General features: G+C 38.8%; 1 protein-coding gene across 1 annotated transcript in view; it reads right to left on the bottom strand.

Annotated features, from left to right (window-relative positions):
* REPS2 (RALBP1 associated Eps domain containing 2) overlaps nt 1-22,181 on the bottom strand; it is a 130,258-nt gene that overhangs the window by 57,483 nt on the left and 50,594 nt on the right. The window contains exons 13-14 of the mRNA XM_070943593.1: nt 15,260-15,302; nt 12,384-12,520 (exon numbers count right to left, since the gene is read on the bottom strand). Of these exons, the coding sequence (XP_070799694.1) occupies nt 12,384-12,520; nt 15,260-15,302 (180 nt within the window). The remainder of the gene's footprint in view (nt 1-12,383; nt 12,521-15,259; nt 15,303-22,181) is intronic.

The raw sequence follows: 22,181 nt of genomic DNA, 5'->3' as shown, positions 1-22,181 counted from the left end.
GGATCTCGAGGCCTGCACCATTCGAATAGGCCAGAAAAGACTAAGGGCGGGGAATTCAAATATTTTGCTTATAAAAAGGGCGAACTGACTATGCAAGGGGGTTGTCTATTGTGGGGCGATCGGGTCATTGTTTCCTTGTGCCTAAGGGAAAAAGTTTTGAATCTGTTGCATGAGGGGCACCCCGGGATCGTAAGGATGAAGGGGTTAGCTAGGAGTTACGTTTGGTGGCCCTTAATGGATAAGGACATCACTGAGTGGGTGGGGAAATGCCAGCCCTGCCAGGAGTCTAGGCCAGACCCCCCCCACAGCACCAGTCAGGGAATGGGAACGGCCCCAGGGTCCCTGGTCCAGGATACACATAGATTTTGCTGGCCCATTCCATGGGCAGGTATTTATGGTCGTCATGGATGCTTTCTCCAAATCGTTGGAGATCAGACTCATGAAAATCACTACCAACGACGCCGTCATTAGGGAGCTAAGACAGTTGTTCGCCACCCATGGCCTACCGGACACCTTAGTCTCAGACAACGGGCCCCAGTTCACGGCCACGCAGTTTGAGGGATACCTAGCAGAGTTGGGGATCAGACATGTACTCTCCGCTCCGTTTCATCTGGCTAGCAATGGATTGGCGGAGAGATTTGTGAGAACGGCTAAGGAAGCCATCTCACGCCTGGGCCACGGGGACTGGCAAGAACGGATAGACAAATTCTTAACAGCCCAACACGCCACGCCATGCACCGCCATAGGCAAGAGCCCGGTGGAACTTCTAATGGGGAGAAAGCTCAGAGGAGTCCTAGACAGACTATACCCCCGTTATTCCCCTGACAATTTCAGAGGTGCAGAGAAAAAGCTTAGGGAGTTCACAATAGGGATGCCAGTGTTCACTAGAAATTACAGGAACGGGCCCCTCTGGGAAACCGGGACAATCACGGAGGTCACCGGGCCCAAGACTTATAGGGTAGACATGGGAGACAGGAGGATTTGGCGGCGGCACATTGATCAGCTACGAAAGCGTTTAACCGCTGACACAGAAGACAGTTTCGACGAACTGCTCCCTAACTACCAACCGAACTCTAGACCTAACTCAAGCCCAAGTCAAGCGAAGGACTTAGCTGTTGGCCCCGAGATCCAGCGCCGCCCCATCTCGGAAGATCAACCAGCTGAAGAAGTCGCCGCCCACAACAAATTCTTGGAGGTTCCATTGGCGGAGCAGGGAGAAACAGGGAGTTCCTCTGACCTGCTCGATGCCACACCTCCAACTGAACTGTGCAGGTCAACTAGGGTGCGGACACGCCCTGGTCACCTGAGAGACTATGTATGTTAATGACCACCCCAAGTGACTTCTGGGAGGGGAGGAGTGTTATGTATGTAGATTTTGGGTGGGCAGTTTGAATTAACTGACCGTCAGCTGATTGGCTGACCATCACAGCTGCAAGGTATATAAAGGGAGCTGTTTCCCCTGGTCAGTTGCTGGGTTCTCACCCTACAATAAAGAGCTGTTGTCACTCACTGCCTGGCTTGCTGAGTCCTCATTCACCCAACTTAACAGTTTTTGAGCCAGGTTTTGCCTACTTTGTACTTGTGCCTTTTGTTTTTACTGCTTAGGTGTAAAACCTTGCTTTTCTCCAGATTAAATTTCATGTTGTTGGAAAGAGCCCATTGTTCAAGTCTTGTCAAGATCATTTTGGATCCTCTGCTTGTTTTCTGGGGTGTTGGCCATTCCTGCCAGCTTAGTGTCATCTGCAAATTTGATGAGTTCCCCTTCCATTCCCTCATGACATGCTGAAGTCTAAGTATACTATGTTCACAGCATTTCTCTAGTCTTCTAATTTAGTCACTTTGTCAAAGAATGAAATAAGATTGGTTTAGCATGGTCTGTTTTTAACAAACCTGTGCTGGCTACTAGTTATAACTTTGTTTCTAGATGTTCACAGATCTGGGTTTTTTAAAATTATTTTTTTCCAATATCTTCCCAGGTATTGATGTTAGACTGATTGGTTTGTAGTTTCCTGGGTTTGTTATTTTTCCTTTTTTGAAGCTGGGAACAATATCAGCTCTTTTCCAATCCTCTGGCAGTTCCCTGGTGCTCCAGGATTTTTTAAAGATATGGTACAATAGTTCTGAGGTAACATCTGCCAGCTCCTTTAGAACTCTGGGATGTAATCCATCAGGTCCTGGTGATTTTTATTCATCAAGATCAGATAGGTGTTCTCTTACTATTTTCTTGCTTATTTTAATTTTTATTTCTAGTCTGTCTTTTACAGTTACGTTTTTGGTAAATTAGGCTATAGTTTCTTTTTCTGTGAAAACTGATGGAAAGAATGAGTTAAGCAGCTCTGCTTTCTTTCTACTGCCTGTTACTTCCTTGCCATCTTCTCTCTTTAGTGGACTGACTGTTTCCTTGACTTTTTTCTATTATTTATATATTGAAAGAAACTTTTAAAATTATCTTTGACTGTTGTTGCAAGTCTTTGTTCATTCTGAGCCTTTGCTTTCTTGACTTCACCTCTGGGTTATCCTCTGATATTCTGCCATAGTTATGTGTCCCTTTTTCTCTCCCCCCCTTTTTTTTTTGTACTTATCCCTTTTGTCTTTCAATTTATCAGAGAGATCTTTGTGCAACCATGCTGGTTTCTTCTTGGATTTCCTGTTCAAATTCAAAGAGTTTGTCTAAATAACAGGCAGGCAGTTCAGTGCTGTTAATGCTGGATCTCCCCCCCCTCTTTAGATTGTATATCTTAATTTCTTTTATTAATAATATATAATACAAAAATACAAAAGAAAATAGTAGGAAAATAGGGGAAGAAAAAGGAAAGGGAAAAGTATGGGACAAGGGGAAGAAAGAAAAAAAGGCAATGACTTCTAACTCCCTTTGGTGCAGTAGAATATGATAGTAACATCAAACCTCAAGTTTTTACTTTTACATAATATTATAAGCTAGCTATTTCTACTACAACAAAGCTATTAATCAGTAAAAGCCAAAATCAAAGTTTTATTTTTTCCCCACCTCAAGCACAAAGTCCAGACGCGGATTCCAAATAAAAACAAAAGTAATTGTATTCTTTTCTTTAATCAAAGCAATCAATTTGGCCATCTCTGCTAACTCCATCAACTTTCGCAATGATTCATCCATTGTAGGAATCAAACTGTCCTTTCATTTTTATGTGTAAAGTAATCTTGCATTATATAACATCAAAATTCCAAATTGTTTTTCCAAGTCTTTTTCCATTAAACCCAGCAGAAAAGTTTCTGGTTTTATCTTTACTGTATATTAACTTTGAGAATCTTCTGTAATAAGATGTGAATACTACTCCAATATTTCTTTGCTTTATCACATCTCCACCGTAAATGATAAAAGGTCCCTTCTTTATATTTACATTTCCAACATTCATCTGAAATACCTTTATACATTCTTGACAACTTATCTGGTGTTAAACACCAATGACATAGCATAAAAAAAAATTAAATTGTAATTTAGTGTCATCCATATATTCTCCCATTGTTCCAGAATAGCATTATATCCAAAGTTTCTTATTCACTGAATCATACAATACTTTACATATTCATTCTCTAAATTCAAATTCAATAACAATTTATAAGCCTTAGCAATAATATGTTCATCACTATCACGCAGTAGGATTTCCAATTCATTTTTCACAAAGTAAAACCCATAATTCCTTTTATCTAATTTGAATCCTTCTTTCAATAGTAAGTATGTAAACCAATGGCAGATACGAGGATAGAATCACCAAAATAAAAAATACTATTTGATCATAAGTCCACCAGTCTGGCTTCACCGCCATTTCCTTTTTTAAAAAAAGCTTCTTGGGGGTACATCCAGAGAGGCACCTTCATAAAAACCCTTGTTTTATATTTATTCTAAACTCTTAGGATGGCATGTCTAACAAACAGGTAATTAAAATCAACATTTACTTTAACCTTGTCATACCATAAATAGCCGTGCCATCCAAATCTTAATTCATGGATGGCGCTCTAAATTGAGTAACCTCTTTTTCTGAAGATTAACCCACTCTTTTAGGCAGACCAAACAGGAAGCATCAAATACAATTCCAAGTCTGGTAAACCCAAACCTCCTCTTTCCTTAGCATCTTGCAGTAATTTGTATCTAATTCTTGGTTTTTTTCCCTTGCCATATAAACTTGGATACCCATCTGCCATTGTTTAAATGAAGTATCAATTTGAAATATTGGTAATGTCTGAAACAGAAAGAGCATTTTTGGTAAAACATTCATCTTAATTACACAAATTCTACCCAGTAATGATAATTGCAATTTACCCCAATAAGTCTTTTTTGATATCATTCCAAAGAGGCACATAATTATTTTGAAACAGTTTTGCATTTGTATTTGCCAGTATAACCCCTAGATAATTCATCTTTTTCTCAGCCTTAAAGTCAGACTTTTTAGACAATATGTCACCCTCCTGAGAGGTCATATTCTTAATAAGCATTGCTGTTTTCTGTTTATTTATTTTAAAACCTGTTAAAACCCCAAACTCATTTAATTTCCTCATCAAATATTCTATATTATGTTTTGGGTCTTGCAAAAATATAACCATGTCATCAGCAAATCCCCTCAATTTATAAACGTCCTTTTTAACATTTATACCAGTTATTATTTTCTCATCTTAACTAATATCTTTATTCAAAACTTCCAACACCAATATAAACAATAAGGGAGATAGGGGGCATCCTTGTCTCGTACCCTTTTGAATTTCACAGGGTGTGGTTAAGTCCCCATTAATAATAAACTTTGCTTGCTGTAATGTATAAATTGCTTTAATCCCTTGGATAAAATTCCCCAAAGTCTATGTCTTCCAAAACTTTAAACATAAAAGCTCAATTTAAATTGTCAAAGGTTTTCTCTGCATCCAAGAATATTAAAGCTGCCAGTTTCTAACTGTGATGTTGTAAATATTCAATAATATTTAAAACAGTCCCCACTGTCAGGTATGCTTCCTTCAGTATCCAGGAAAGAAAACCCCAAACTCAAGCATTTTGAAGAATTTGGTACTTTTACTGAATATGAAAAGATTAACAACCCAGGAAAAGCTGGAAGTGAGCAAAACGCGCGAAATGCATCTACTAAGCTTCTTCCCCCCTCGTGTTTATATTTTCTCAGCCAATCTAAAGGTCTTCCAAAGGTCAGGTGGCAACACGTCTGGCAGCGTCATCCATCAGGAATGTCGAGACAGTTGGTCAGCCATCCCCTTCTGAAATCCAGTTTCGATTCCCACGAAGTCCCCTCCTACAAAGACAAACCCCCTCCTGCTCTCTTCCCCCCCTTTGCTCCATACCTAATCCCTCCCCGTTTCTTATGGCAGCTAAAGCAGAAAAGCTGAGGCTGACATTCGGCCCCTCTTGCAGAAGAGACGTTAGTCCTAAATAAAAGGAAAAAAGAGAAAGAGAAACAGAATATATACAATGATCAAGGTTTATCAGGGTATTTGGCATAGAACTGTTGTACTTTCTTGGGAGCTCGGACATCCCGTTTATTTACCCATTCAGCCTGAGATAGTGGAAAATGTTTCCAGGCAATTAGATATTGGACTTTACCATGGTGTTTTCTAGAGTCCAAGATTTCCTTAACCTCAAAATGTTGCTCCCCTTCTATGAGGATGGGAATTGGAGGGTTGCTATGATCAACCCTTAAGGGAGATGAGTGTTCAGGTTTCAATAAACTAACATGAAATACAGGATGTATCCGTCTCAAGGTTTTTGGTAATTCCAACTCAACTGTCACTGGATTTATCAGTCTAATCACACGGAATGGTCCTACATACTTAGGCCCCAGCTTTTTAGATCTCTGGGTGGTTTGTAAGTATTTGGTAGACAAATAGACTTTATCCCCCACTTTATAAATGTGAGCTGGGGACCTTTTCTTATCGGCTTGTGCCTTATGAGCTCGTGTGCCTCATCTAATGCCTTCCGAGTCACTGTCCAGGTGCTCCTTAGTTGTTCCATCCAATCTATCAAGGAGGGATTTTGGGGATCATCTTGAGGTAACTCGGGAATGGGTACAAAATCCTGGCCCGATGCAACCTTAAAAGGGGTGAATCCGGTGCTACTATGCACAGAATTGTTATACGCCACTTCTGCAAATGGCAACAAGTCTACCCAATTGTCCTGTTGGTAATTCATGTAACACCTAAGGTATTGTTCGAGCACCCCATTGGTTCTTTCACAAGCACCATTTGTCTGAGGGTGGTGACTGGAACTCAACCCCTGTGCGGAGCCTATCAATCTCAAAAATTCTCTCCAGAAACTGGAAGTAAATTGCACACCCCTGTCAGAAATTATTCTTTTCGGAGACCCATGTAGTCGGTAAATCTGCCGAATAAATAATTTTGCGAGGGTTTTTGCTGAAGGGATCTTTGAGCAAGGTATGAAATGTACTTGTTTGGAAAACAAATCAGTTACTACCCAAATGACAGTGCAGCCCTCACTGTCGGGTAAGTCCACAATAAAATCCATAGATATTTCCTTCCATGGGGCGTTCGGTCTAGCCACACTTTGCAGTAGTCCAGGGGATTTTCCTGGAGGTCTTTTAGCCGAGGCACATACTGGACAGCTAGCCACATATGCCTGTATGTCCTTTTTTAGTGCAGGCCACCAAAACTGTCTCTTAACAAGATGTAAAGTTTTGACAAACGCAAAGTGTCCTGCGGCTTTGGCATCATGTGCATATTTCAATACGGTTGGTCTTAATGTGGTCGGAACATACAATTTTGATCCAACCCAAGCTAGTCCGTCGCGAAGTGTGCATTCATTCGAGTGGATTTTAAACCACTCGTCAGCTTTTAGCGCTTCTCGTAACTTTTCGAGTAAATCCCCTGAGAGTTCTGGATCGGTTTTACTCTGCGCTCTGGTAGTGACAGGTGTTGCCAATTGCATTAAGGGGATCATTGGTTGAACCACTTCCTTCTTTATGCTGTTGTACTGTGGTAATCTGGAAAGTGCGTCCGCCATGAAATTTTTCCCCCCAGGAAGGTAACGTAAAGTGAAATTGAAACGCTTGAAATGTTGGGCCCAGCGTGCCTGTTTGGGTGACAATTTGCGTGGTGTTTTTAATGCTTCTAGATTCTTATGGTCAGTCCACACCTCGAAAGGGTGTTTCGCCCCTTCTAAAAATTGTCTCCATGTTAACAGCGCCCATCTAACTGCAAACGCTTCCTTCTCCCATATGGCCCATCTCCTTTCTGTCTCAGATAGCTTACGGGATGTGTAAGCACAGGGTTGTAATATTCCATTCTCATTCTTTTGCAAGAGTATCGCTCCTACGGCAACGTCGCTAGCATCCGCTTGTACTACAAAAGGTTGTTCTATGTCGGGGTGTTTGAGCACAGGTTCAGCTGCAAACAACCGTTTCAGTTTTTCGAAAGCGGCCTGACAGTCCATAGTCCATTCTAGTGGTTTCGAGGGTCTGGGTTTTACTTCCCCTTTGGTTTTGAGCAAGTTTGTAATTGGCAGTGCGATTTTTGCGAAAGAGGGGATAAATTGTCTATAAAAGTTAGCAAACCCTAAGAAACTCTGTAACTGTTTACGGGTGCGTGGTGCGGCCCATTCCATTACTGCCCGGACCTTTTCCGGGTCCATCTCTATTCCCTCATGCGATATACGATATCCAAGATAGTCGATTTTGTCTTGATGGAATTCACATTTAGAAAGTTTGGCATAGAGTTCAGCTGCTCTGAGTTTATTCAAGACCGCTCGAACCAATCTTATATGGTCGGCCATGTTGTCAGAATAAATTAGAATATCGTCCAAATAGACCAACACCCCCTTATATAGATGCTCATGCAACACTTCGTTGATCAACTGCATGAATACGGCCGGGGCCCCCTGTAGTCCAAAAGGGAGTACTCTAAATTGGAAACACCCCAGTGGGCAATTAAATGCTGTCTTCCATTCATCTCCCTCTTTTATTCTCACTCGGTAGTATGCCTCTCTTAAATCAAGTTTGGTAAAAAATTTTCCCTTTCCTAAATGGGCCAACATGTCCTTCATAAGTGGGAGGGGATAGACATTTTCCACGCAAATGGCGTTCATGTTTCTATAATCAACAACTAATCTGAAGGATCCATCTTTCTTTTCGCGGAACATTACTGGGGCTGCTACCTTAGGTTTGGCTCGTTCGATAAATCCCCGTTCTAAGTTTTTGTCAATAAAATTCCGCAATTCCTCCAATTCTCGAGGTGTCATGGGGTATATTTTTGGTTTGGGAAGCTTCACCCCTGGGAGTATTTCAATGGTGCAGTCAGTGGCCCTGTGGGGAGGCAGAGCATCAGATGCTTTTTCACTAAACACTTCCTTGAGGTCCCAATATTCCTTCGGAATTTTCTCTTCTCCCTCAATATAGTTAATGGCTACTGCGGCCCCTTCTGGTCTTATGTCGTCCCTTAGGGAGGGGCCTCCCTTTTCCAGAGTTGGTTCTGTCGTACGGATGCGCAGGACCCCCGTTTTCCAATTTACTCGTGGGTTCCATTTACGAAGCCAGGGCAGTCCTAGAATCAGGGGCCTTTCCATGCCAGGTGCTACGATAAAACTGAGCTTCTCTATATGATTCCCCAACTGTAGTTCAAGGGGTTCGGTCATAAAACTAGCTGGGCCCCCTCCAGCAATCGACCCATCTAATTGACAAAATGCAATGGGTCTTTTTAAAGTTTTCAGTCTCAGTCCCATTTCCTCCACTACTTTGGGGCTAATTATGCACCTAGTGCACCCCGAGTCCAACAGGGCTAACAATTGCGTGTGAGTTCCTGTGGAGGGCACCCTTACTTCTACGGGGATGAGTAAGGGTTCTTCCGTGTGACTCACCCGTTCATCGGTGTCCGAGTCGGAGTCCGTCTCGCTGTCGTCATCGTTGGTCGGAGTTCCCAACTCACGCTGGTTCCGGGGAGTGAACTCAACGACTTCTCCTTTCAGGGCGGTGCCGTGGGTTTTGGCGGGTATTTTATCACTTTTCTTTTGGCTGGCCCCGGTGGCTTTTGGCGGTGGTTTGGAGAAACATTCGGCCGCCCGGTGACCCTCCTTTCCACATTTGAAACAGGTGAAGGGCTTTGACTTGGGTTTGAATTCTGTCTTCCCGCCAGTCATCTTGGCCGCCCCCTTACGGTAGAAAGAGGATGACTGGTCCCCCATCCGCCTTCCTCGGAGTTCGCTCCGTTTCAGCTCGATCTCCACATCCTCAGCTACTATGTACCATCTATCCAAATCATCGGGGACCCCCATGCTCCTGCAATCTCGATATATCTCATCATTCAATCCATCCTTGAAACTCTCCAAAAGAGCCATTTCTGACCAGCCTGTCATATAAGGTGCCAGTTCACGAAACTCTTGGATATACTCTGCCACCGGCCTCCGACCCTGCTGAATGCTCTTCATTCTGAGTCTCGCCTTTCGTTCAGCTAAATGGTCTTCAAAACGTCTTCTAAGGGCCCTCATGAACTGGTTGTAATTTCTCAGCAGGAGGGAGTTGTTATTGTGGAGAACCACCATCCACTCAGCCGCCACTCCCTCTAGGGCATTCGCAACGCTTCTGACTTTAGCCGCATCCGTTTCGTAGTCCTCCCCCCAATCCTGCATGTGGTTCCACACTTGGGTCAGGAAAAATCCCAAGGTTTTAGGATTTCCATCAAACTTCCCAGGAAGGGGGGGGATTTTTGGCTTTTTACGTCTGCGGGGGGGGGGGGGGGCTGCAGGGCTGGGGTTCTCTGGCCGGCTGCATCTCTTCCTCGAGCTGCCGAAGCCTGGGATGTTCCCTCCTCAAACTCTTCCTCTCCCCCGCAGGCTGTCTCTTCGGCCTCCCCCCTGGGGTCTGCTTCCCCCTTCTCCACAGGAGTTTCAAAAGACTCACGTTTTTTTCTGCTTTCTTCCACATCACGGATAAGCTGCAAGGCTTGATCTATCATGAGACGTTCCTTCTGCTGTTGCATCCACACTGCCTCCCTTTTTCGGGGTCTGGAAGTCGTCATTCCCCGGGGATTCTCCCCCCAGTCCGGCAGTCTCCCCACTCCTTTGGACCATCTAGCTTCCTCCGGTTCCAAACGGAGTTTTTCCAGCCATTCTGCAGTTTCTCTTTCCGACTGGAGGGCGGTTGAACTCGCTGCCCCCATCTTCCCTTCTTCATCACTCCCTCGATCTGACATACTTTGGATTTTCAGTCCCCTCGGGTTTTGTCCGGGATGACTGGGATGACTTCCAGCTTAATGTCAGGTATGCTTCCTTCAGTATCCAGGAAAGAAAACCCCAAACTCAAGCATTTTGAAGAATTTGGTACTTTTACTGAATATGAAAAGATTAACAACCCAGGAAAAGCTGGAAGTGAGCAAAACGCGCGAAATGCATCTACTAAGCTTCTTCCCCCCCTCGTGTTTATATTTTCTCAGCCAATCTAAAGGTCTTCCAAAGGTCAGGTGGCAACACGTCTGGCAGCGTCATCCATCAGGAATGTTGAGACAGTTGGTCAGCCATCCCCTTCTGAAATCCAGTTTCGATTCCCACGAAGTCCCCTCCTACAAAGACAAACCCCCTCCTGCTCTCTTCCCCCCCTTTGCTCCATACCTAATCCCTCCCCGTTTCTTATGGCAGCTAAAGCAGAAAAGCTGATTATTATTTAACTGTCTTTTTGGCAGAAAGCCAGATTGATCTTCATGAATATATAGTACCTTCTTTAGTCTTTCTGCCAGAATTGCAGCAATTCTGCAATTTTTTCTCCTAGATTTTCCCTAGATCACAAAATTAAGTTTACACTCTGGTCTTTTGAATATAAACTGCTTTGTAGTGAAGATTTAATCACATGTGCAAATATAGTGTATCCAAACTCAGGAAACAATCTAAAGATACAGCAAGAATTGTTTAACAATGTAGAAATTTACCATGGCTGATTTATTTACAAATTGCTGGAAGTGAATATAGAATTCAATTGCCTTTAATTTTTGAAGGAATACAAAAATACTGCTTTCCATTAAATATTAAGTGTTTCAAGTCCCCTCTATTAAAAAGTAACATTTTATGGGAACAGGGAAATGTACTTTCCGGGTCCCAGCATCTGCTGTATGGAAGAGCCTCACCTGAGAGTCTGATGGCTCCAACTCTCTTGTTTCCAAAAGACTATTAATATCTGGTTCAATTGAAATTAGCAGTCTTGTTTTTTTTTAAAAAAATTACATCCAAAGGAAAAAAATATCTAGACAGCTGCTGAGAGTTATTACTATCGTTGTCACCACCACCACCAAACCTCCTAAAAACTATGCTAACCTATAATCATGTTCTCTTAAGCCATATTTGGCAATGTATTTAAACTATAAAGAATCTGATGAATTTGTGATACATTATGAGGTACAAAAAGGTATATAAGAGGCAGCAATAGCTGATTATCATATGGTATGGTCAAAGAATTAAAATGGCTTAAAGTTGTTTTGATAATTAACAAGAGTTTATTATCTTCAACAATACACTATTGTATCAATATAAAAACAGGTACATGCATGATATCATTTCATTTATCATTTGTATACTACAGGTAGTCTTTGATTTACGACTACAACTGAGCTCAAAATTTCTGTTGTTAAGCAAGAAATTTGTTAAGTGAGTTTTGCCCCATTTTATGACCTTTCTTCCACAGTTGTTAAGCGAATCACAGCAATTGTTAAGTTAGTAATAAGGTTGTTAAGTGAATCAGTCTTCCCCAATGACTTTGTCAGAAGATTGCAAAAAGGGGTTACATGACTCTGGGACACTGCAGCCATTATAAATATGAGTCAGTTGATAAGCATCAGAATTATGATCATAGCATAGCATATGAGCATAGGAATGCTGCAACGGTTGTAAGTGTGAAAACAATCATGAGTCACGTTTTTCAGTGCCATTGTAACTTTGAATGGTCACTAAAAGAACTGTTATAAGTTATAAGCTAAAAAGAGTCAGTGTCTTTAGTAACTCCACTGAAAAGTTTGCAGTTGGTGTTACATAATTTCTTTGTGGCATTGGTTCTATTACATTTTATTTATATATTTAAAATGTCAACTAGATTGCAGCTACCAAGGATCACCTATTTAAATACTCCATGTACTATAGCAGTATTTTTAAATTATTTTTTTTCAGGTTCCCTTCCCACTTTTAAAAATTATCGAAGACCCCAAAAGAATTTTAGTCTTTGCTTACCATACTAAACATATAACAAAATCTAGCTTTATTTTTGCAAACCCTTGAATGGGTCTTGGGGTTCTAGAAGCACACTTTAAAAAACACTGTACTATGGGAAAAATAGGGAAGATGTTTTGCAGGTAAGAATTTAAACTGTTTGAATTTTTTATAGTATTATTTAAGCTTTTGGGGAAGTTTAAAACGTTCTATAGCTTACCTTGAGTGTTTTGCTGGAAAATTCTATTTAGGTCTAAAGAGGAAGCTCTAGAATGTGATTTTTGAGGTCGTGGTGGGGGAACTGGTGGTTCTCCCCTTTTGTTCACTGTATCTTCAACAGATGTGCTAGAATAAGACCTCAGAGGAAAAATATGAAATTGAAAAAAAGAAAAATTATTGATGGTTTTTGCTCATACTGCGAATAGTTCTAACCACTCTTTTTCATTATACTCTCATTCATGACTCATCAAGGATATATCTTATCTTTCATACAAGAGCTGAAAGATGACAATTACATGACAATCCCTTCATTTTATCTGCACAAAAACCTTGTGAGGTAGTTTTGCCCAAAATGCGACAATTTGCCCCAGGACAATTCAACATTTCTATTTAATTATTTAGAATTATTAAAAAATATTTTTGCCATTCACATTTCATTTTGTCCCTCCTTTGGCATCTCTTCTTTAATTATTCTATTCCACCATTTCTTAATATTACTGTAACTCTTGTCCTGCGGCAAGTTGGCCATGCTGAGTTGGCTGCGGCAAGATGGTCATGGCAAGTTGGCCAGGACTAATTGGCCATGGTGAGATGTCCTAGATGCAGTTTTGCATAGAATGTACTATTGACCCAAAGTCACCCAATGACTGAGTCTTCTCAGTCCCACTTGTATATCATAAATACCTTAACCAGCATGTCTTACAATTATATTGGAAGCTATTCATTAAATTATGATATATCCCTACTTGTCTGTTTGGACAGGGTCCTGATACCTTGTCTGAAATTGAACTGCTTTGTATGATTCATCAACACCTCCTTAATGGAGAACTGAATGAATGGGTGCTTATAAAATAATGTCTTCTTCTTAAGGGTGATTAGAGTAACAGTAAACAGGATAAGACTGTTCCATAGAGTACCTGGAGTGCCGTTACTCCAAAGTAGGACTTTGTTTTTAGGAGAATTCAGATACATATTTTATACATACAAAATGAATATATATATATATATAGTCATTTACAGTATATAGTCATTTACAGACACTTGCACTTGCCTCTGACTTCTTATCCTAATTTTTTAAAAGATAACTCAATTTAGTATCTGGCAAACTGCTAAGGGAAAGAATTTGTTTAAACTGGAAGTAATACGTTTCCAGGAAATACATACAAAAAATAAGGAACACGTGAGGAACAATGTATTCAGAGGGGGCTGTGCCACTTTTTGTATTTGATACCAAAAAATACTTTGGAGTGTGGAGGACCATGAATGTAGCATCCATCAAGCAGTGATGTCTTTTTCAAGGATTATGTGACTACGCTTTGTAGCTGCTGCAAAATCATAGGAAAAGTCTGCTCTGAGGAGTTGCAGTTATTTATTTCACACTTTTATAAGGCCTCTGACTTCTCAACTAATATGATTCCAGGAGGTATTTAAGAAAAATAAACATTAATAAAAGATGACCACACATAGTCCCAAAGATGGTTTTTTCAGGAGGCAACTGGACTTCCTTGTTTTTTCTTTTGAAGACGTTTTGCTTCTCATCCAAGAAGTTAAACATCTTCAAAAGAAAAAAACAAGGAAGTCCAGTTGCCTCCTGAAAAAGCACCTTTGGGACAACCGTGACCTGGATGACTGAGAATCTCTACAGACTTTTGTGACCACACATCATTAAAAAAACACAAAGAAACAAAAAACAAAATCCAATAGAGAAAATGATGAACCAAAATGAATAAACAAAAGAAGCAGAAGGGGACTCCATTCAACTAGACCCAAATGCTGTTCACATTCCCAGGCACTTTGAAGACCCTTTCCAAAAGTGAATTAAAAAGAGGCAGAATTTAGCAACTACAACTCAAATAAAACTAACTTTTGAAAAGTTGGCGCTAGAGTTAATTTTGTTTTGTTTTATTGCTTTCAAATCAGTCTTTACTCTTGGAAACATGCATATTTCAAATACCTTGGACCACACATTTTGAATGGGAACTATATAGTGGACATATTCTTACACAGGGATTTAATTTTCTAAAGTATGCGAGAAGGAATAAAATTTAATCCACTAATATATCTATATTCTGACACTTATTAAAACCATCTGGTTAAAAAGTGCATAGATTGTCATTTAGAAACAATAAAAACTATCACCCCCAAAAAGAATACCTTATTTTGTTGATACTTTTTTTTTTCTCTATTTAATCTTAATACTATAGGAAGAATAATAGAAAATATTTTCTGAATGACAGTTACCTATTTTGTTTATACAGTTTAACTTTCTTAGGCTTTCTTAGTACTTGTAGCTTCATTATAAGGTCAAGATAAAAAAAAGTTAGGTATGGCATTTAATGAAGTAAGGATTAGATGTGGCCTTCTTTAAATGTGAAAAGTATATAAATAATTATCACAAGGAACTTTCAACTGTATATATTTAGATATGTATTTACCACTATATTTTGTTTTTCTTATATTATTTATAAATTTACTGTGACATGTTTCCATTTTTGTAAGTAGAATAAATACGATCCATGCATTTCACAAAGACAAAATAATGTGGGAAAGTACAATTATCTAGTAAACTATATCATAAAAACTTTTAGGCAATTAAAACTGCAGAAATAAAAGAAAAGTACTATTTACTAAATGAAATGCTCATTTTTGAGGAGTGAATTCTATCTAAAACAGTTTATGTGATGTATTTTTATATCAACGCTATCGGGCACAGAAGTTGTTAGTCAAAAGGCATTCAAAAATAAAATAAGTCCACTTCAAAAGTGTTATCTGAATTATTGTAATAGCTAAATCTCTTGGTCTACTTTAGAATTGCAATTTGTTGCAAAAACAGCAAAATAAATACTGATAGATTGACTTTTTATTTTTGTTACTTACCTGGATCTTGGTCTCATTTTAAGTATGTCTGATTCTTGAGCAACTAAAATGTAAGATAATTTGTTAATAACACTGTGAGGAAATAAAACTATTCATAATATCAAATGATGCAACAGTATAACTCACTCTAAACATGAAACTGCTAGTGGATCTCAACTACATTTAGGTAAAAAACATCATTTTCATGATAAAACTATTAGAAAATAAGATTCCCATAGTACAGTTTATATTAGACACTTTTTTGTCTTTCTTTTCTGTGAAAGAAACATGGACATTCGAGTAAGATCAAATTTGAATTAAATATTAATTGTCTACAATTAACATGTAATGATACTGAGTTTTGGAATAGCAGTTTTATAAAAGTCCAGATTTAAGCAAAATGAACTAAATCCTGTGGCAATATTCCTTCTTTTTTTCCTTCCTTGAAAAAAACAGGTTCTTTAACACCTTCACTTCTGACAGGTGGTTAATTTACATACATTACCATTACCTCCAAGGCTTTGGTAGGTAATAGCTTCACTGAAACACCATAATTTTGAAACTCTCATTTGGAAAAAAAAGTTAGCCACGTGACACTCATTCAAGAAAATCTGGGGTCTTCGGCGACGGCGGTGCCTTTTGAAGCTCCGCCAGCCCCGCCGCCTGTAGAGCCGCTTCAAGACGAAGAAGCGGCTCGAAAACTTCTAAATCCTTAGGATTGAAGAAGGAGAGATCGCAGGGCACAGGTCGAGCCCCTGTAGCCCCCCAGGGAAGTTTCTGGGGAGAGAACAGGCGTGGCTCCCTTCCAACCTGCTGTAACTCCGGGCGACGTGGGACGTTTCTGCCTTTGCAGAACAAGCCGGCTGCAGGAAACTTAAAGTGAAAGAACCAGCTTTAATTAACAGCGAAACTACCTGAATCCTGCAACTTGGAAACGCAAGTATCAGCGCTTTGTTGACTTTTCAATTTGAGAAAATGCGATTGAGTGAAAGTGCTTTGAAAAAACATGGCGCTTAATCTCAGAGTTAACGAGCCAGCGAGTGTGGATTGGTGAAGTTATTCTACTTTGTTACAAAGTTTCCAAGTTGCTACAAAGTTGCTTTGCTTGTTATAAGAGAAACAATTGGAAAATTTCTCCCTTTCAATATTTGACTTTGCTTTACTTCAACTTCTATTTGATCAAATCTGGGGGACTTTTTTAGAAGTCTTTGTGCAGGAGGGAAAGGAAAAGGAACTTCCCTTTTTAGAAAAACTAGATCACGTGGCAGGATGGCTTCAAAGAAGCAGGAAGGGAAGGCAATAGGGGGGGGATCCCCCACACACAAATATGAAACGCAACTTCCCCCTGCTCAACAGTTACAGACTCAGAAAAAAGAATTTGATGTGGGAGATTTAAAAGAATTTATTTCTAAAACTTTGGATGATAAATTTCAAAAATCTCAACAGGAGATAGATGACAAACTTCAAAAATCACATCAGGGGATAGATGATAAACTTCAAAAATCACACCAGGAATTTATGCAGGAAATTAATGAAGTTAAAGATATGGTGAAACAGAATCAAAACAAGGTGACCAAAAAAATATCAGAAGTGGCATCTGGCCTGGCAGAATTTATTGGGAAAGTTGATTTTAAAGTTGAAGAACTTAAATCAGAAGTTAATGTTAAGATGAAAGACAATGATTATAAAATTGCTGATGTTGATAATAAAATGCAGAGAGTTGAAGACGAGATTGTTATGATACAATTCAGGGCAATGGAGTTCGCTATACGGCTTCGGGGAATTTGAGAGGAGGAAAGACAGGATTTGAGACAAGTTTGCTCTGAGGCCCTGGCCAAGATTCTACAAGTTAATCCTGATGTGGTTTTTCATAAAATAGACAAAATTTACAGAGTGAACTCTTGGGTGGCCAGACAAAGACAACTACCTAGAGATGTGGTCATATATTTTACAGAAAGAGAAATAAGAAATGATATCCTGCAAAAATCTTTTTACACTTCTGTACAAGTGGGGGGCTCACGAATTGGAATTTATAAAGAATTGCCTCCTAAAATGCTGAAAGCTAGAAAAGAATTTGGCTTTCTTGTTAAGGAATTGCAAAATTTACAGATACCCTTCCGGTGGGACGCACCAGCTGGGATAATTTTCAGATACAAGGGAGAAAGATGCCGTTTGAATACCGTGGAGAAGGCACAACACTTTTATACTACTATTCTTAAGGAAAGAACACCATCTCCACGTACATCTACAGTTTTGGAGATTAAAGAGAGTGAAGAGAAGCAACCTCAACGAGAATTGCAAGAACAGTCCAAGCAGGAATTAGAAGGAGTGCAAGGTGCAGAAGGAGGTTTTTTGGATGAGCCCTTGCTGGAATCTTCTCCAATTTTGGACTCGGTTCGGATGATTGAATTTAAGGATCAACGTATAACTAGAGCTCAATCTAAGTTACTTAAACAAAAGCAACAACAACAACAGGAAAGACAAGACAAGGAGGCAGTTAAGACTACTACACAAGAGATTGGAGCTATGGGAGGAGTGAAATCGAAGCTTTCGGATGACCTTCAAGTATTTTGCTCTGTGCTCCGAAAAGAGGCTGATGACCTTTAAGTGTTTATCTTGGAATGTTAATGGGTTGAATTCAGCACAGAAAAGGAAGAAATTATTTACATATTTGAAACAATTTAATAATGATATAATTTGTTTACAAAAAACGCATATCACAACTCAAGATCAAAAATATCTGATAAACTCCAAACTAGGAACACATTTTATATCCTCAACTTCGCAAAAAAAGAATGGTGTGGTTATTTATGCAAATAAAAAATTAACAGCTAAAGTTATAGAAACAGATGAAGATGGTAGGTTTGTAGCAATTGAATTGCTTACGGCAAAGGGCCAAATTCTTTTGATTGGAATTTATGCTCCCAATCAACAACAGGACTATTTTTACAAGATGCTACATACCAAAATACTGCAATGGGATTATAGATCTATTTTAATTATGGGAGACTGGAATGGAGTAATCGATTCTAAATTAGATAAAAAGAGTTTGGCAAAGTCTAGAATCAGACTACCACAGACCTTTTTAGACATGAAAGAAGATATGGAACTAAAAGATGTTTGGAGAATACATAATCCAAAAGAACTGGACTACACCTTCTTTTCTGATAGACACAGATCCTTCTCTAGGATTGACTTTATCTTGTTGTCAGATGATTTACTTGTTAAGACAAAAAGAACAAAGATTTTTCCAAGAACTTTGACTGACCATAGCCCAGTATGGATAGAAATTGAGATGGATAAGGTTGAGAGACGTTCCTGGAGATTAAATGAGAACTTGTTTAGATATGAAAAAAATACAACAGAACTTAAAAAGCATTTGAAAGAATTTTTTGAAATAAATCTGAATAAAGGTACCCCAATTGAAATTGTCTGGGACGCAAGTAAAGCTTATATGAGAGGGGTACTTATCTACATGAATTCTAAACATAGACTGTTTCGACAAAAGAAAAGATCTGAATTGGAAATAGAAATAAAGAATAAAGAACAGTTACTTATTAAAAATCCAACAGATGAAAGAATAAGCAGTGCTATAAAACTTTTGAAAGACCAATTTCAAATGCTTATGGCGGAACAAGTTGCAACAAACTTACAATATGCGAAGCATAATACATTTTGTAACGCTAATAAACCGGGCAGATGGTTGGCTTACACATTGAGGAAAAAACAAAGTATACGGACTATAGATAGTATTGATATTGGAGGGAAAGAAATTTTTCAACAAAAATTAATTAAAGAAGCTTTTGTGGACTATTATACCAAATTATATGCCAAGGAGGAGGTGCAGAATGGACTTATAGAAAAATATTTAAACGATAAAAGAGTTACAAAAATTACTGATCAACAAAAGGAAAGAATGAATTATCCTATAACAGAGGAGGAGATAATAGTAGCAATTAAACAGTTAAAAACAGCCAAAGCTCCTGGTACGGATGGTTTAACTGCAGTGTATTACAAAACCTTGCAAGCTGAAATGGTGGAACAACTTAGAGATTTATTTTGCAATATTCAACAAGGGGGTAAAATACCCCCATCATGGACAACAGCTTACATATCTTTGATACCAAAAGAACAAGTCGGTCCTAAAAAACCAGAGAATTATAGACCAATATCTCTTTTGAATACAGATTATAAAATCTATGCGAAAGTATTAGCCAACAGGTTGATGCCAGTAATCCAAAAGGTGATTCATGAGGACCAAGCGGGATTTATCGAGGGCAGACACATGAAGGACAATGTAAGGCAAGTAATAGATTTATTGGAATATCTGGAGAAGAATAAACAGATTCCTGCAGTGCTGGTCTTTTTGGATGCAGAGAAGGCCTTTGATAGAATGGATTGGAACTTCCTATTAAAGACTTTAAAAAAGATGGATTTTGGGGATCAATTTATACAGGCGATTTCAGCAATTTACCAAGAGCAAAAGGCACAGATCATCATTAATGGAAGTTTGACAACAGAGTTTAAAATTGAAAAAGGAACAAGACAGAGATGTCCGTTGTCCCCACTTTTATTTATTCTAACACTAGAAGTCTTGTTAAATACAATACGGGACTCTAATACCTTGAAAGGAATAATGATTAGGCAAGAGGATTACAGAATAAAGGCATTTGCAGATGATCTGGTTGTTACCCTATCACAACCAATGGAATCAATAATCCTGATGAAGGACATTATACAAGACTATGGTAAAGTTTCAGGTTTTAGACTGAATCCAAAAAAGACTAAAATGATAGTTAAAAATATGACACAAGATCGTAAATATGAGCTTGAAAGGAGGGCAGGTTTTGAGACTGTACCTAAGGTAAAATATCTAGGAGTTCAGGTTGCAGAATCAAACATGAAATTGTTTCAAAATAACTATGAGGTGTTGTGGCGAGAGGTGCAGAAAGATATGGAGACTTGGAAAAAACTGCAGCTGTCTTTACTTGGAAGAATAGCAGCAGTTAAGATGAACATTTTGCCAAGATTTCTTTTTTTGTTTCAAATGATTCCGGTGCTTAAAAGTGATAAACAATTGAAAGTTTGGCAATTTGGAGTGAATAAGTTTGTCTGGAACGAGAAGAAGCCGAGAGTGAAATTGAAAATTATGCAAGACGTTCCAGAAAGAGGAGGTCTTAAACTTCCAAACCTACAGCTATATTATGATGCAGCAGCTTTAACTTTAACAAGTGATTGGTTTGGAAGGAAAAAGACTGGAATATTGAATGCAGAAAGTTTTGATCTTGAATTTGGATGGCATGCTTACCTATTTTACGACGACAAAGTAGATAAAGTATTCAAAAGTCATATACTTAGAGATTCTTTGATGAGAGTTTGGAAGAAGCACCGACTCAAATGGGATTATAAAATACCGTTATGGCTGGATCTTGGTCATACTTTGTGGAATACAAATATAATGTCATTCGGGGGGTTTTTATATAAAGAGGTTCTTTTTACACATGCGGGCAGATGGCAGCTGAAGACATTGCAGACACTGTTGGATGAAGGGATTAATTTAACTTGGTTACAATATAATCAATTACAATTGAGATGGAAAGAGGACCAAAAAACTGGTATTATGTTGCATGAGGAAGAATTGGTTAGACATATAAGAGAGAAAGGTCCAATGCATATCAAAAGGCTTTATAATGTCTTGTTAGAAAGAGATGCAGAAACTGAATTAGTTAAAGACTGTATGATTAAGTGGGCACAGAATTTTGAAGAACTAGTGATGCTGGAAACATGGGAAAAAATTTGGGTTCAGAATGTTAAATTTACACAGTCGCAGAACCTGAGGGAAAATTTCTACAAAATGTTTTATAGATGGCATTTAGATCCCAAAAAGTTGTCATGTATGTACCCTAATGTTCAGCCAAAATGTTGGAGATGTGAATGTTTGGATGCTACGTATTATCATGTTTGGTGGACCTGTAGGAAAGTTAAGGCTTTTTGGATAAAAATTTGGTGGGTCATGCAGAATGTTTTGAAGAAAAAAATTCAATTTTCTCCACAACTGTTTTTATTGGGTATAGTTCAGGGTTTTACATCGGGTGAAACAAAATTGATATTGTATATGATAACAGCAGCAAGATTGTTGATAGGTAAATATTGGAAGAATGAAGCTTTGCCCACAATTGAGGAATGGACTTTGAAGATGGCCAGTTTTGCAGAGATGGCGAAGATTTCAGCATATTTAAAAGACTGTTCACAAGAGACTTATGAGTGGGAATGGAAAAGGTGGATAGAATATGTTCAGAACAAATATCAAACTAGAAAGTATCAAATAGCATTTATTTGAAAATAATGTACTAGAAATTTTTTAATGTAATGAGATAAAGAGAAAAATTATACAGGGGAGGGAGGGGTTCAAGTTTATATATAAGTGTTATATTAGGGTTCTTTATGAGTATGAGTATATTATAGGGAAGTCTGGGGGGAGGGGAGGGTTAGGGAGGGTTAGGGAGGTTGGGAAGTTTGTGGGGGGAGGTGGGGGGGAAAAAGGGGTGAAAATGTAATTGTAAAACTTTTGCAATAAAAAAAAAAAGAAAATCTGGCAAAAAAGGGAACAAGAGGGTAAGGGAAATGATTTATTAAACCATGATTAATTGGGCTGAATTATGTGTGTATTGGATCACTGCAAGGTCACTGATGTAGTATAATTTTTATATAAAACTGCTTAGAGCTAATCCTCATACCTCTTTAACTATGACACAAAGATGTTCTATTAACCATTTAAAAGTGATAGCCTCAACATGTTACCTTCATCTTATCATCAGCCCACCACTAAAGGAATTAAATTTGTCTTTAGTTGCTCCATTTTAAAAATAGCATTTTTCTTTTCTCCTAGCACAAGTCTTGCCATGGATAGACAATCTAAAACACATAATTAATCATGCCAACG

The sequence above is a fragment of the Pituophis catenifer genome, unplaced genomic scaffold (genome assembly GCF_029215685.1).
Source record: "Pituophis catenifer annectens isolate HBS135680 unplaced genomic scaffold, rPitCat1.0.hap2 SCAF_4, whole genome shotgun sequence".
NCBI lineage: Eukaryota > Metazoa > Chordata > Lepidosauria > Squamata > Colubridae > Pituophis > Pituophis catenifer.
The sequence above is the reverse complement of the archived record's forward strand: the minus strand, read 5'-3'. Positions and strand labels throughout refer to the sequence as shown.